The sequence below is a fragment of the Enhydra lutris genome, unplaced genomic scaffold (genome assembly GCF_002288905.1).
Source record: "Enhydra lutris kenyoni isolate GAN:26980312 unplaced genomic scaffold, ASM228890v2 scaffoldscaffold64, whole genome shotgun sequence".
NCBI lineage: Eukaryota > Metazoa > Chordata > Mammalia > Carnivora > Mustelidae > Enhydra > Enhydra lutris.
Window position 1 is genome coordinate 7,901,739 of NW_019154148.1, and position 14,477 is coordinate 7,916,215.

The 14,477-nt window shown below is 46.3% G+C and overlaps 1 protein-coding gene across 1 annotated transcript in view; it reads left to right on the forward strand.

The window, feature by feature from the left end:
- The window catches only part of LOC111158900 (zinc finger protein 879), a 166,379-nt gene extending 152,274 nt beyond the window's left edge, over nucleotides 1-14,105 (forward strand). The window contains exon 8 of the mRNA XM_022521219.1: nucleotides 12,856-14,105. Within this exon, the coding sequence (XP_022376927.1) occupies nucleotides 12,856-13,874 (1,019 nt within the window). The 3' untranslated portion in view covers nucleotides 13,875-14,105. The remainder of the gene's footprint in view (nucleotides 1-12,855) is intronic.
- The last annotated feature ends 372 nt before the right edge of the window (nucleotides 14,106-14,477 follow it).

Here is a 14,477-nt window from a genome sequence, read left to right on the forward strand (position 1 = left end):
ATACCTTTTTAAGCAAAGTGTTGGGTATGTGCGTATTGGCTTCTTAAACTGTAGCTATGCATTCATCACCTTCTGAGTATGGTAGGCATTAAAATAAAAATTATCGTAACTACCTGGTGGGGGGCCATGGCGCACGGATCCTTCTAAAGGCGTCTAAATTCGGGTTTTGCTTTTTCAAATTACCTTGCCGGTCTAGCACAATAAGCCCCCGGGCGGATGCAGCCAGGCAGCACCGGGAGGAGACCGTCCGCCTTACTCGCCAGCGCACCCTCGCGCTGCCGCGGACCTCCCGGAGCGGAGGGTGGGGTGGGGTGGGGGGACGGACAGCGGGTCCCGTGACCTCGCAGCGGGAGGGAAAGGGCATCTCCCGGGGCTCGCCCGGCCGCCTTCTGGGAAATGTAGTCCGCGCGCGGCCGAGGCATGCCGGGAGTGGTAGTCCCGGGGCTTCGCGGGGTTGCGGGACGGCTCCAGGCCTTTCTCGGGCCGGTGGCGGAGGCGACCCCGACTGCTCTGTGGCGGCCTGTCTGGGGCGGAGATCTGCCGGAGGCCTCTTCCGCGCGGCGGTGGAGCCAGCGCCTGTACCGGGCTGGGTGGGGGGCGCGGTGTTGGGTTGGGGGGCGCGGAGACGCGCGGGGCCGCGCGCGGGCCCCGGGAGACGCGGCGCGGCCCGTGGGTCAGGGGCTAGTCCCCGCGGCCCCCGCGGCGGTGCGTTGCGGGCGTCGCAGGTCCGCGGGAGACGCGCGGGGAGGGAGCGCCCTGCCAGGTGAGCTGGAGCGTCCCCGGACTGCTGCGGGCGGGGGTCGGGGGTGGGGGGGCTGTCTTCTCGGAGACTTCTCTGGGATGGAAAAACAATAGCTCGTGCCCGCCGAGCGCGAGCACGCGGTGTGCCCGGTGTGCCCGGCATTGGGCCGGCGCTTTGGATGAATGAACTCATTTCATCCTTCGGGATTTATGCCCTGAAAAGTGGCTGCGCGCTGTCCCCAGTTTACAGACGGAGAAACGGGCAGAGTGGCCTGCTAATTTGCCACATTTAGCGAGGGCCCTGGGCCCGAACAAGGATTCCCTTCCTGCCCCTGTTACTTACCATTTTTGTTTCTTGGGCAGGTCGCTCCGACTGCCTAAATTCTCAGCCTCCCTGGCATCTGTAAAATAGGGTAGCAATACTTTTTAGAGTCCTGGTGAGGTTTAGAAAGAGTACATGCCAAGCACCCCGGATTCTGGTGCGGAGGAGGTGTGCATCTTGGAGTGTCTGCGGTTACTCCTACAGCAGCTTTCCCAACCTGGCTGAGGCGCCCCCGCCCCAGATGACACCCCACACTCAGCTAGCCGAGCTCTCATGCCGGGTGCTGCTCCCCGAAGAGCCCTCAGGCAAACCCAGGCGGCCAGTGCGGCAGCTGTGGCGGGGCCCTCCTCTGACACTGGTCTGGCTGTTCCACGCACCCTTTTCCTGTATCCTCCCAGGGTGGGGTTTGTGTGTTAGAAGCAGGGCTGTTTCCACCTGGGTGCGCTCCCAGGAGACCCCTGTGGAATGTGATTAGGAGGGGCTGCCAAGCAACAATCTGGGGTGCATCCCTGCCAGAGGGAGCGTTTTAAACACATTCCTGTGGGTGCGGCAAGGTCCGGCCACAGGCAGGGGTGGGGGTGGGGCAAGGAAGGTTTGCAGGTTGTGTTGTATCCGGGACCCATGCAGCACTCCAGGCAGAGGCCACTCAGGGAAAGCACCTGGGTGGGTCATGAGGCAGAGACAAGGCAGATGTGGACAAGTGCCTTTACTGTGGCTTTTTCTGGAAGGAAAGTGCTAGGTGGGGCAGGCTGACTGAGGATTGGCTGCCTGTGTTTGGAAGTGGCAGCCAGGGAAATTCATGTTCATTGTGGGTTTTACAGGGTGCACGGTTTAAGGCTTCCTAAGGCCTCCAGGTAGCTAGGGAAAGTTGCAGGCTGGTGAGTCACAGCTAGTAGACCTTAGGTGACAGTATAGCATCACCTTACAACAATTAGAATATCGTTAATACAGGGAGATGGAGATGGGTGAGTTGTCTTAGAGCTTCATTGGCTTGGTAAGCATGCGTTTTACTTGGTCTGCATCTTTGATGTGCTGTGGCTTTGTTGGAACCCGGTAGACATTACGGGTGGTTGGAACTTCCTCTCTCCCAGCCATCCCTTCACACCAGAGTTCCTCACGACACCTGTTCCTCTCCAGACCTACCCTGTCAGCGGTCTGCACTCCCTCGATAGGAAAACTGAGAAGGAAAGAATGGCCATGGATTTGCTGCCCACTGAGGTGACTGTAAGTGAAGTTTGTCTTTTTCATAAATTGTTTTCTGGGTTTAGAGATGGTGGAGGTGTTTCCATTCTTTGTCTGGGTACTTTTCTCTCCAGAGAAAACTGGGGCGGTGGGGGGGAATCTAGAGCTTTGTAAGTTTTCCCCAGGATGCAGGATTCATGGAGGCAGTGCTGAGGAATGTGCCTCCTCTGTCCCCAGGTCACTCTTAATTCACCCTAACCTCATTTGATGACCCAGGATTGAGTCAGCTCTGAATACACGCTTCTGGCTACAATAAACACTTGGTGCGCAGTATTGCATATTAGACGGTCTTTGTCCTCACAGAGGATATAGTCTCACTTGGGGCAAAGACATGGAAGGAGCAAAGACACCCTCAGCGAACATTTGTTGAGAAACCGACTATGCATGGGATGCTATGCAGAGCACGGGAGTTACAAAGAGGAAAGGCAGTATTTCTGTCTTCAGGGAGTTCTTGGCATTGACCTTAGGAAATGATTCAGTGTCCAAGAAGAATCAGGAAGAGATCCTGGGTGTGGGGTCATTTCGAGCTGGTACTGAAGGCCAGGGCTGCTGGTGGTGGGCATCCCGGAAGGAGCCCAGCTGAGCTTGGGCCCTAAGGCCAGCCCTGGAGAGGACAGAGGGCTGGGAGTCCTATGTCAGGCATAGCTCTGATGGCATACTATCTACATGTCCTCCTTCTGGACCCGACTGATGTTTCTGTCTCTAAATCTTGTCCCCTGTCTCCCCTCTTGGGCTCTTCTTGCTCTTTGCCCTTTTGACATCCATTTTCATTACCTTAACCTTCTGAAGATCTTTCCCAAATCTCTGAGCAGATTTGGGAAACAGCCTCAGGGGCTGGAGCTTTTCCCTAAAGACAGTCTGTCATTCCCTAACTTTTAGGGAGTTTTTCCCACATGGAGGTCACAGCTTTCCCCCAGTGCCAGCTCCTGTTCCTTCTGTGGATTTTCTGCTCTGCCATCCCCAAAGCCTCTGTTTTCACTGGCTGCTTTCCCCCAAAGAGTGTTAGTTTACAGGTTACAAATGTGGACCCTGGAACTTGAGTTCCTAAATTCATAACCAAGCTAGGGATGTGACCTTGGCAAGTTATTTGTGCATCATTTCCTCATTTGTAAGCAGAATTAATAAAATGGTCAAATTAATAAAATGATCAAACCTTGTTTGATCTGTTCAGGAGGACTGAATATTTTCATTTTACAGGTGAGGAAGCTGAGGCACAGAGAAGCAAATAACTTGACCAAGGTCTCCCAGCTAGCCTTGACCCCAAATAAGGCCACCTATACAGTTAACGTTAGGCTCCAAGAAAGTATATGTAAAATGCTGAGACCAGTGCATGGTGCATATTAATTCTCAGTAAATGCTGGCTCTTACTGCTGTTCTTTATCATCATAAACAGCAACAGCATTATTTTAGGACTGCCAAATTTGGTATGCCTCTTGCCACTAGGTTAGGCTTTGCTTTGATTCTCGAATGACAAGGAGATGGGTGTTTCAGGAAACCAGAATGTAAAAAGCAGCAAAACTCAGTGCAAAGCAATATCTAGCAATGACCGGGCTGCTCTCTGCCCAGAGGGAGGGCTCTTCACTGAGCTCTCCCATACCCATGAGCTTGGTCGTAGCTAAGGGAAGCTGGAGAGGAGGGTCTTTGGAACCCAGAGCCAGGTTTTTTCATTTTTTGGCCACTTATTTACTGAAAACCAAAGATTTGGAAGCAAACAGAATAAGATGATCATACGAAATACAGAGCATCAGTGCCTAAATGCTTCTCATCAGAAACAATAGAATGACATTTTATGTGAGAGAAAGAAAGAAAACTTCAACCCAGAATTCTATAACCAACAAAAGTAGCCTTTAAGAATGAAGAGGGAGGGAAGTTCTTCAGGCTGAAAGGAAATAATGCCAGATGGGAGCTCTCATCTTGGCAAGGAAGTGAAGAGCTTTAGAAATGGAGGCTATAAATATAAATATAGGCATACTTTTCCCTCTCAGTTTCTTTAAAATGTCTACTATCGTTTAGAGCAAAAATATGCTGAATGATGGGGTTTATAATGTAGTGGGATACAGTGCATATGACAGCCGTGGATCTAGAGTACATTTGTGTCTGGACCGGAAAAGCTCTGTCTTTATCTCTGCGTATGCCTGAGTGGATTATTTTTGACCCTGGGCACAATAAAGGCAGTGGATGCTGATAACCCCAGGGTCATCTTCTTCACTGACCGTTGACAGCTGGCCTACATGGTTTGACAAGCCTTCCTTGATACACAAAAGGCCCCTGCTCAGAGTTTCCCCTCTGAGCTCTCCCAAATCAAAATTCCTTCTATAAAATCCAAGGACACGGCCTCATCCGTGTGTGCAAATAAAGGGAGATTGCACATGGAACACCTCTCAGTCCTCCGGGGCCTCAGTGCACTCTGTATTGTTGCACTGTAGCCATTGCATCCCTGAGTGTGCCTGGTGAGGTCTGGTGAATCCTGTCAACTGCCCAAAGTGAGAGCATCTTTCTAACAAGGACAGCATGAGGAAGGGGTAGTGGAAATTCCCATATACTCGCACGGTTCTTGCATTCTATGTGAAATCAAATGTTACCCCAAACTAGACCATAAACTAAGAAGGTATATTATAATTCTCAGAGCAACCACTACGAATGCAAAGAGGTAGAGCTGAAAACTCAATGCACAAACTACAATGAATCAAAAACATTTCAAAACAAATTCACACAGCCTGTTAAACAATGTAAGAGTACAGAGTAATAAACAAAAGATTTCTTTTCTGCCCCTCCACAAACATGAAAGAATAATGAGGGTGGCCAGCTGGTTGTAGTCTTCCAAATGTATCTGGATGGATGGATGGATGGATGGATGGATGGATGGATAGATAATTTTTCAACAACTATGGATTGTTTTGCAGCTCGACTTTTCATATGAATCAACAGTGTATCAAGGTCAAATTCCAAGATTTACCTCATTCTATTTAATTGTTGTATTTATATATATATAAACCATTTTATGGAATCAGGGTCCTATCATTTTCTTATCCATTTCTTCATTAATAGATTTATAGGTGGTCTTTAATTTTTCACCACTGTATTAGTTTCCTATTGCTCCTGTAACAACTTGCCACAAATACAGTGGCTTAAAACCACGTAAATGTCTTCTCCTGCAGTTCTGAAGGTCCAGAGGCTGAAATCAGTTTCACTGGCTTAAGGTCAAGTTCTTAGCATGGCTGGTTCTTTCTGGAAGTTCTCGGGGGAAATCTGTTTCCAGGCCTTGTTTGCATTTTTGGGTGGCAGCCTGCGTTCCTTGGCTTGGGGCCCTTTCATCCGTCTATGACTTCAGTCTCTTTCTGTCCTCATGTCACTACCTTGTCCTCTTCTGACTGTGACTCCTCTGGGGTCCTAACAGGGATCACTGTGATTACACTGGATGCACCTGGATAATCAGGCTCTTCCCATCTCAAAATCCCTAAGGGGAGTCTGGGTTGGTCCAGTCAGTTAAGTGTCCAACTCTTGAGCTCAGCCCTGATCATGATCCTGGGGTTATGAGTTCAAGCCTCAGACTGGGCTCCACGCTAGGCATGGAACCAACTTAAAAAAAAAAAAAGATTTTCAGAGTCCTTTTATTTTTTTATTAAAAAAAATTTTTTTTAAATAAAAAACAGAAAGCACAAGTAGAGGGTGGGGTGGTGGATGAGCAGAGGGAGAGGGAGAATCTTTTTTTTTTTTTTTAAGATTTTATTTATTTATTTGACAGAGGGAGAGAGATCACAAGTAGGCAGAGCAGCAGGCAGAGAGAGGAGGGAAAGCAGGCTCCCTGCTGAGCAGAGAGCCCAATGTGGGGCTCGATCCCAGGACCCCGAGACCATGACCCGAGCTGAAGGCAGAGGCTCAACCCACTGAGCCACCCAGGTGCCCCGAGAGGGAGAATCTTAAGGAGACTCCCTGCTCAGCATAGAGCATGACATGGGGCTTGATGTCAATGATCCTGAGATCATGACCTGAGCTGAGATCAAGAGTCAGACACTTAACCAACTGAGCCACCCAGGTGCCCCCAGAGTTCTTTTAGTCATATATATATATATATCTAGTGATATAGTGTTCACAGGTTCGTTACTCAGCCTACCACAACTGTTGGCATATAAGTAGAGTTCCAGTGAACATCCTTGAACAAATATCCAGTTGTGTGCCCTATCCAGTTGTGTGAGAATTTCTTATAGTCGAATCCTAAAAGTAGAATCCCAAGGTCAAAATGTATCATTTTCCGTGTGTTCCAGCCCTTTCATACAAGAGGTGACATCTGGCCAACCTCTGCTTTGGGGTATAATGGGGTTCTTTTGCAAGAACTTCCTTCTCTCACAGTTCCCTTTGGCACCTGTGTAGTCTTGCAGGTCCTTTGCGTCTTTTTGTCTCCATAGACTGTGGAAACCCGTGTAACAGACAGTGTAGCGTAGAGGTCTGCCTGAATTCAGTTTCAATCTCCACCAATTTCTAACAGGATTACCTTGGGAGGTGATACCACCTTTGGAGATGTTTCTTCATCTGCAAAATGATTTAATTATAGCATCTTCTTAATAGGATTTCTCTGAAACTCAGCGAAGATACTGTGTACAAAGCTCCCGTCATAGTCCCTAACATACAAGTACCCAGTAAACAAGAACTAATGATATTCTTACAATTTGCTTTACAGCTCAGAAATTCCTTTTCATTTCTGTTCTGCTAATGGCATTTCCACAGTTTTATGGCCTTGCTCTAAGTGTATTCTGATCCCCCCGCCCCCCGCCCCGCTTTCATTTAATTTGGATTTTGAGTAAGAGGGAGGTGAATGTACGTGCTCAGTTACTCTGACAGGTCCCAGGCTGGATTGAAATTCCTCATTGGCAGGGACTGCCTTTTCCCCTGCTACCCTCCCAGAAGGTGGCCCACCGTGGGTTCCCAGTAGACATTTGTGACCTAGTTGCTGGGTGGTCCCCAAAATAACATAAAAAGTTAAGGTGAAATACTTTGAATCCTGGGACATTTTCAGGATTGGTTGCTACACATCCCCACACCAGCCCTGTACCTACTGAGCAGTGGAGAAGCTGGTCCCACTGAGAAGGAATGGATTTCCCGTTGCAGGAGTCTGTGACATTCAGGGACGTGGCCGTGCTCTTCAGCCAGGACGAGTGGCTGCGCCTGGATGCCACACAGAGAACCCTGTACCGGGAGGTGATGCTGGAGAACTACGGCACCCTCGTCTCGCTGGGTAAGGAGGCTTGTCTATAAGGAAGAATCTGCAGGGAGAGCCGCCTCTTTGGGGTTCAGAGTCTGCAGCTTCTCCTCTGCCATGCCCCTGGGGAAGGACGAATCTCTGTGAAGTGGAAAGTGTGTGTTTGATGTCAGGCCGCCCTTCACGCTGTGCTCTTCTCCTTCCTCTGCCTTCCTCCCACCCTGCCTCCTGACCACTGTCCTCATCCAATTCCTGGGTCCCCATTTAGCATCTGAGAAACTTACAGGACTCCCATGTTAGAGACATTCATAGCTGGGGGCCCCCTATTGTTTCTGAACCGAGCCCTGCCTCCTGCTCCATCCCCTGAGAGCCGTGGACCCTCAGAAGCGCTGGTGCTGCCTGCTCTGCCTCCCCAGGCTCCCTTATCTGCACTGTGAGCTCTGGGGTTGCCCTTCAAGCCCCCCTGTTCCAACCCCGTTCCTTTCCTCACGAGCAGGGATTCCGTGCTCAACACCGAAGGTGATCTGCCAGTTGCAACAAGGAGAAGACCCCTGCCTGGTGGACAGAGAACTTCCTCAAGATGCCTCTCTAGGTGAGTAAGTGTCCAGGAAATGGGCTCAGGGCGTTTTGTACATGAGCCCACCATGAGGAAGCAGTGCTGGGAGAACTTGCCTGGAAACTATGAGCCAGGGCCTCCTGACTGGAGGCTCTGTGGTTGTGATGGTATTCTTGGCTCAAGAAAGCCCTTGTGTAGACCTCTTTCTTCTCCTCCTTAACACTCCACACATTCTCAACCTCTTTTCCTTTCCTGTGGCTTCCCTCACTCCCTTCTGCCATCTTGACCTGTTGGCTTTCATGGCTTTCTTCCCATCTGCCTTTACATGCATTCATGCCTGGCAGATTTTAAGTACTTTACACCTTCTGTCTCGATTCTTTGTAATTTCTTTCACCAACCACATATTTCAGAGTTGTCGATGCTCCTGTGTCTCTGATTTCTTAGCTCAACATTTCCCTTTTATCTCCAGGGAGACTGGGCTCTCGTGTCCCACTGTTAGAGGCAACCAGCTCTTCTTGATCACTGTAGCCTTTCCAGCTGTAGCCACTGTAGCCTTTCCAAGGGGTTGGCACACATTTCCTACAACGGCCCAGATGGTAAATAGTTTGGCTGGGGGACCTGGGGGCCTCTACTGCAACCCTTTTACTCCCCATCCATAATGCAGACGCAGTCAGAGATAGTGGTACGTGGATTGGTGTGGCGGCCTTCCAGCAACAGCAGCTGGAGTTGGTCCCAAGATCTGTAGTGTACACATCCTCTTCTAGCCCTGGCTAGTCTCGCTGGTCTTTATCCTAAAACTGTAGGTGGTTGGAGCTGGAGGATCACTTGAGAATGGTCAAGTTTAGATATCCCTCTTTATATTAGAAGAATCGGCACATCAGAGGTTATAAAACGTTTTGCTCACAGAGTCAAAGAGCTAAAAAGCAGTGACAGAAACCTAGATCACCTTTGTCATTTCTGTTGACCGTGTAACATGGATTTGCAATATTTTCCTTCTGTCTTTGTGATTTGGCCTTTAATCTATGATTCTTGCCTTTATGGGCTTTTTTTTTTTTCATGGTTTCACAAATACTTTTCATCTTTATTAAAAGACATTTATCTCCAAAAAGTTAGTGAGTAGTACAGGATAGCACTTAAGATCTTGGTTTGAATTTAGACATTCCTAAGCTCCCGTTACCGATGCCACGGCTCCCAAGTGCTCTGTGCTGCAGGAGAGTTACCCTCTCTGAGCCTTGTTCTCTTCTCCCAACCTCTGCTCCATCCACAGAGCAATCTTTTTGAAACTCAGGTGTATTAATCCTGTCTCTTAGAAGAACTCGTTGCTTCTCAGTTATGCAACCTTAAACCTACTTCATAGCCTGTTTCCATGTTGCTTTACAGGAATCCGTGATCCCTTCCATGCCAGTTCATGTTCCCCCCAAACCTGCACACTCATTATGTTTGTGTGTCATTCCTTCTTGGATTACCACCTCCATCTTGTCCCCTGGGAACCCTCTTATCCTACAAGACCCACCTGTCCACCTGACCTGTAGGTTTTCCTTATTTCTCCTGCTTCCCAGTCACCATTCATTCCTCAGTCACTCGCATTTATATGCCACTTTCTCCATGTCTCAAATGCATCTGTGACAGCATCTTTCCTAGCGAATTACAGTTCCTTCGTTATTATTTATTTTCGTAATTGGATTGTATATATTTAAGGAAGAGACCAGGTCTTTCTTTGAATTCTGTGCCTCTGGCATCAAATATCCTGCATTTGAATTTAATTGAGCTGCCTTGATGATGAAGTCAGTGCTGATTAGGCTCAAAATTAAAAACTCGGTGCAGCCTTGGGGCCCCTGGGTGGCTCAGTTGGTTAAGCATCTGCCTCCGGCTCAGATCATGATCCCAGGGTCCTGAGATCGAGTCCCGCGTTGGGCTCCCCCTGCTGCTTCTCCCTGTCCCTTTGCCTGCCTATCTCTCTCTCTCTCTCTCAGATTAATAAAGAAAATCTTTAAAAAAAAAAAAAAGACGACTATGGCAGCTGTATCATTGCTCAGCTTCCACTCTGTCCTCGCTCTGGTCCAAGCTGCCCACTTTACCAGATATGATCACTTCGTCTTATTATTACCTGCGAAAGAGCGTATACAACACCTGTATTATTCTTCTGAGTTCCTCAGCCCATTGTTCAGGAACTCCGTGCTGGGCCTCATCCTGTTGAATAAAAATGTTAACGAATTCCGGCCTGGATTTCCTTCTTTACTCAGTAAGCGTCCCCTAAATAGGTTTACTTCCCCCCAGATGACTTTGCTCAGGTCTCATTTCTGACGCACAGGGTCCTCTTTTCTTGTTCTGCTGAAACCCATCCCCTCTTTATTATCCGCCTTCCTTCATAAAATCACTCCCTACTAATACTGTCGATGCTGGTATCTTGGTTCTCTGACCTTCAGACCTGAATTGTACATTTGAGGCTTCTCATGCCAAGGGGAAACGAGCTATTCCTGTCCAGTCATGTCTTTGTTTCATGTTATCCTTGCTGATTATTCAGTCTTTGTTCAATAAATGACTGATTAGGTTTCAGGAATCCAGCATGAGAGAAGAGCTCATTTTTGAGGCCACGTGCCTTTCTTGATTTTTCCAACTCACTCTGCCCGTTCATCATCTTTTTATTTTTTAAAGATTTTATTTATTTATTTGACAGAGAGCGATCACAAGTAGGTGGAAAGGCAGGCAGAGAGAGAGGAGGAAGCAGTCTCCCTGCTGATGAGAGAGCCCGATGCTCGATTCCAGGACCCTGGGATCATGACCTGAGCTGAAGGCAGAGGCTTTAACCCACTGAGCCACCCAGGCGCCCCATGCATTATCTTTTTAATGTAAGACATTCTAATTGTGTACTTGCAGTGTGCACAGTAAGGGATGAGGAAATAACCGTAAGACGTATCCACTGTTCCCCCTGAATAAATACTTGAATTATTTTCAGGTTTCATATGCATATATATTAGGAAAATGATAGAATATGTAAGTAAAGCATGTTGTAAAATTATGAAAAAGAGATGGCTAATTTAGGCTTTACTAGTTAAATTTCTTTAGAAAAACAAGATTAGAGTATTTTTATACAGATTTAGTGCCTGTATGTCTTCTTCCTCTTACTATTTGATTTTAATAAAATACATTTTATTACTAAAACTCAATGGGTTTTATTAACATACATAACCTAGTTATACTTTGTTTTATTATTTAAGTACATACAAAGACCTAGGTGTTGTTGTTTTTTTTTAAGATTTTATTTATTTGACAGACAGAGCACAAGTAGGCAGAGAGGCAGGCAGAGAGAGAGGGAGGAGGAAGCAGGCTCCCTGCCTAGCAGAGAGCCCGATGCGGGACTTGATCCCAGGACCCTGAGATCATGACCTGAGCTGAAGGCAGAGGCTTAACCCACTGAGCCAACCAGGCAGCCCCAAAGACCTAGTTTTAATGTATTTTCAGTAATGGATTGATTAAAAGAGAGCCAGATTTTAACCCACACTTCCTTAGAATCAGCTCAAACTAAACCCTTTCACTTACCGTCCAGTCTGAGCTTGTGCCCTGGGTGTATTCCAGATCATTGGGACATATTGACTCATTTCATGCAGACTTTCATTCATGAAAGATTCCTGCAGAGGTTAATCTTCTGGTTGCCACTTACTAAAAGAGACAAATATATCTGTTTCTCCTCAGGATCAAATAGGAAGGAGAGAAGTGATGGCAGGGTGTCTCATGTCACAGACTATGATATGAAATCATATTCACATACAGATTTCACAAAACCTAAAACACTGCAGAGATTTTAAAATTAATGTGTATAAAATTTTGGCGAGAGCATGGCAGAAAACATAATAAAAGCTGCATGTGAATAGAAAGGAGAAAACGGGGCACCTGGCTGGCTCTGTTGGGGGAGCATGTGACTCTAGATCTCGGGGTTGTGAGTTAGAGCCCCACATTGGGTGTAGACATTACTAAAAAAAATAAGTAAACCTAAAAAGAGAAAATAAAGACAAGTTACCTGCTTCGTGGCTCCTTACACAGAGTAGGAAATAATTAACTGAAGTATCCTACGGTATCCAGCTGAAGCTTACGAGCTGACATTTTTCTGTAGCTTCATCCCTTCTGCCCAACCAGTTCTTATCTCTGCATTTACTTCTCTCAAGTTGCAAGTCTCTTCGTTTCCAGCGTTCATTTGTCTGCTGTACCTTCTCAAACTACTCCTTCCCCTCTTCACCTCTCTTTCCATCTCGTCTGGTTTTTACCCAGATGCAAGCCCATATTTGAGATCAAAAGAGGTTTCAGAGTTCTTTTATATGTACTATTACCAATTTTTTCATTCCACTGACGCACGTCTGTCTCTCCCAGTAGAGGTGCCATCATTATGCTTCTGACTCATTCCAGGTCTCAAGGCTCAGATGGAAATGGAAGTCTTGCCTCCCAGACAAGGCATTTCTAGAGAAGAAACATCTCAGGGAATAATAAAGAAGAGGTCCATTAAGTGTGGTCACTGGGACACCAATTTTGGACAGACTTTTGAATTTGAGAGCAGGACGGGACAGGAGCAGCAGAAGAAATCTCTTAGGCAAATGGTGACCTCCCACAAAAAAACCATGAGTGGAGAAGTAAAGCAGACAAGTTTTGAATTGGGGAAAGGCTTACTTATAAATAGAACTCTTGTTACACAGCAGAGTGTTCCTATAGAAAAGATACCCAATATCTATTACACCTTTGGGAAAGATTTTAAACAGAATTTTGACCTAATGAGATGCTTCCAGATTTACCCAGGAGAAAAACCTCATATTTGTCGTGAATGTGGGAAAAGCTTCACCCAGCGTCTCCATCTGATTGAACACCAGAGAATTCACACTGGTGAGAAACCCTACAGATGTGATGAGTGCGGGAAAACCTTTAGCCACAGATCCTCCCTTCTTGCCCATCAGAGAATCCACACAGGAGAAAAACCTTACAAATGTAATGAATGTGAGAAAGCGTTCAGCAGCAGTTCAACCCTGATCAAGCATCTGAGGGTACACACAGGAGAGAAACCCTATCGCTGCAAGGAATGTGGAAAAGCCTTCAGTCAGTGTTCAACCCTCACCGTACATCAGAGAATTCATACCGGTGAGAAACTCTATAAATGTGCTGAATGTGAGAAGGCCTTCAATTGTAGAGCAAAACTTCATAGACACCAAAGAATCCACACCGGGGAGAAACCCTATAAATGCAGTGAATGTGGGAAAGGTTACAGCCAGTTTGCATCCCTGGCTGAACACCAGAGGCTTCATACTGGGGAGCAGCTGTGTAAGTGCCTGGAATGCGGGAGAACCTTCACACGCATCTCAACCCTTCTCGAACACCAGCGAATTCATACTGGCCAGAAACCCTATCAATGTAACGAGTGTGGGAAAACCTTCAACCAGTATTCCTCCTTCAATGAACATCGTAAAATTCACACCGGGGAAAAGCTCTATACTTGTGGAGAATGTGGGAAAGCCTTTGGTTGCAAATCCAACCTGTACAGGCATCAGAGAATTCACACGGGAGAGAAGCCCTACCGGTGTAATCAATGTGGGAAGGCCTTCAGCCAGTATTCATTCCTCACTGAACACGAGAGAATCCATACCGGGGAGAAACTCTACAAGTGTATGGAGTGTGGGAAGGCCTACAGTTACAGATCAAACCTGTGCAGACACAAGAAAGTTCACACAAAAGAAAAACTCTATAAATGGAAGGACTATGGGAAGCCATTTATTTACAGTTCTTCCCTTACTCAGTATCAGAGATTCCTTAGAGCAGATAAGCCCGGTGAAGTTTAATTCTTCTCTCAAATAATTCAAGACTCCTTATTGGAGAATAATAAATAGGGCACAGATTCTGGATTAGATTTTTTTTTTTAACTGATGGAGAAAATATACTAGTTCCCACTACGTCATGGTGAAATTGATCAGTGGGATTATGAAGAGCACTGATTTGTCGAATTTTCTAAGTACCTTTAAATGCTAATAAGGTTTCTAAGAACATAGACATTTTTTTTTTAGTTCATGGAAAAAAACATAAAAGTCCTAACAAAAAAAAAAAAACATGAAAATAATGGAATATACATTTTGTTTCTTTAAAGTTTATTCACTTTCTAAGCACAAGCTTCGATATGAATTTTCTTTTAAATTAGTCATTGAGTTAATGTGAATAAGTGTGAGCCTGTATTTACTAAAATGGCAAGCAAGCGTAGGACATGCTCTCTTCCATAAAGAAAAATTCAAGGTAAAAAGGAATTCTTTAAATTCAAATTTTCATGTGGAAATAATCACTTTTTATGAACTGCCTCAGCAGCAGGTTGTATATATAAATATATGTACGTGGACAAAGGACATACAGACATATATATATATATATATATATATAAACATATAGCTTTAGAG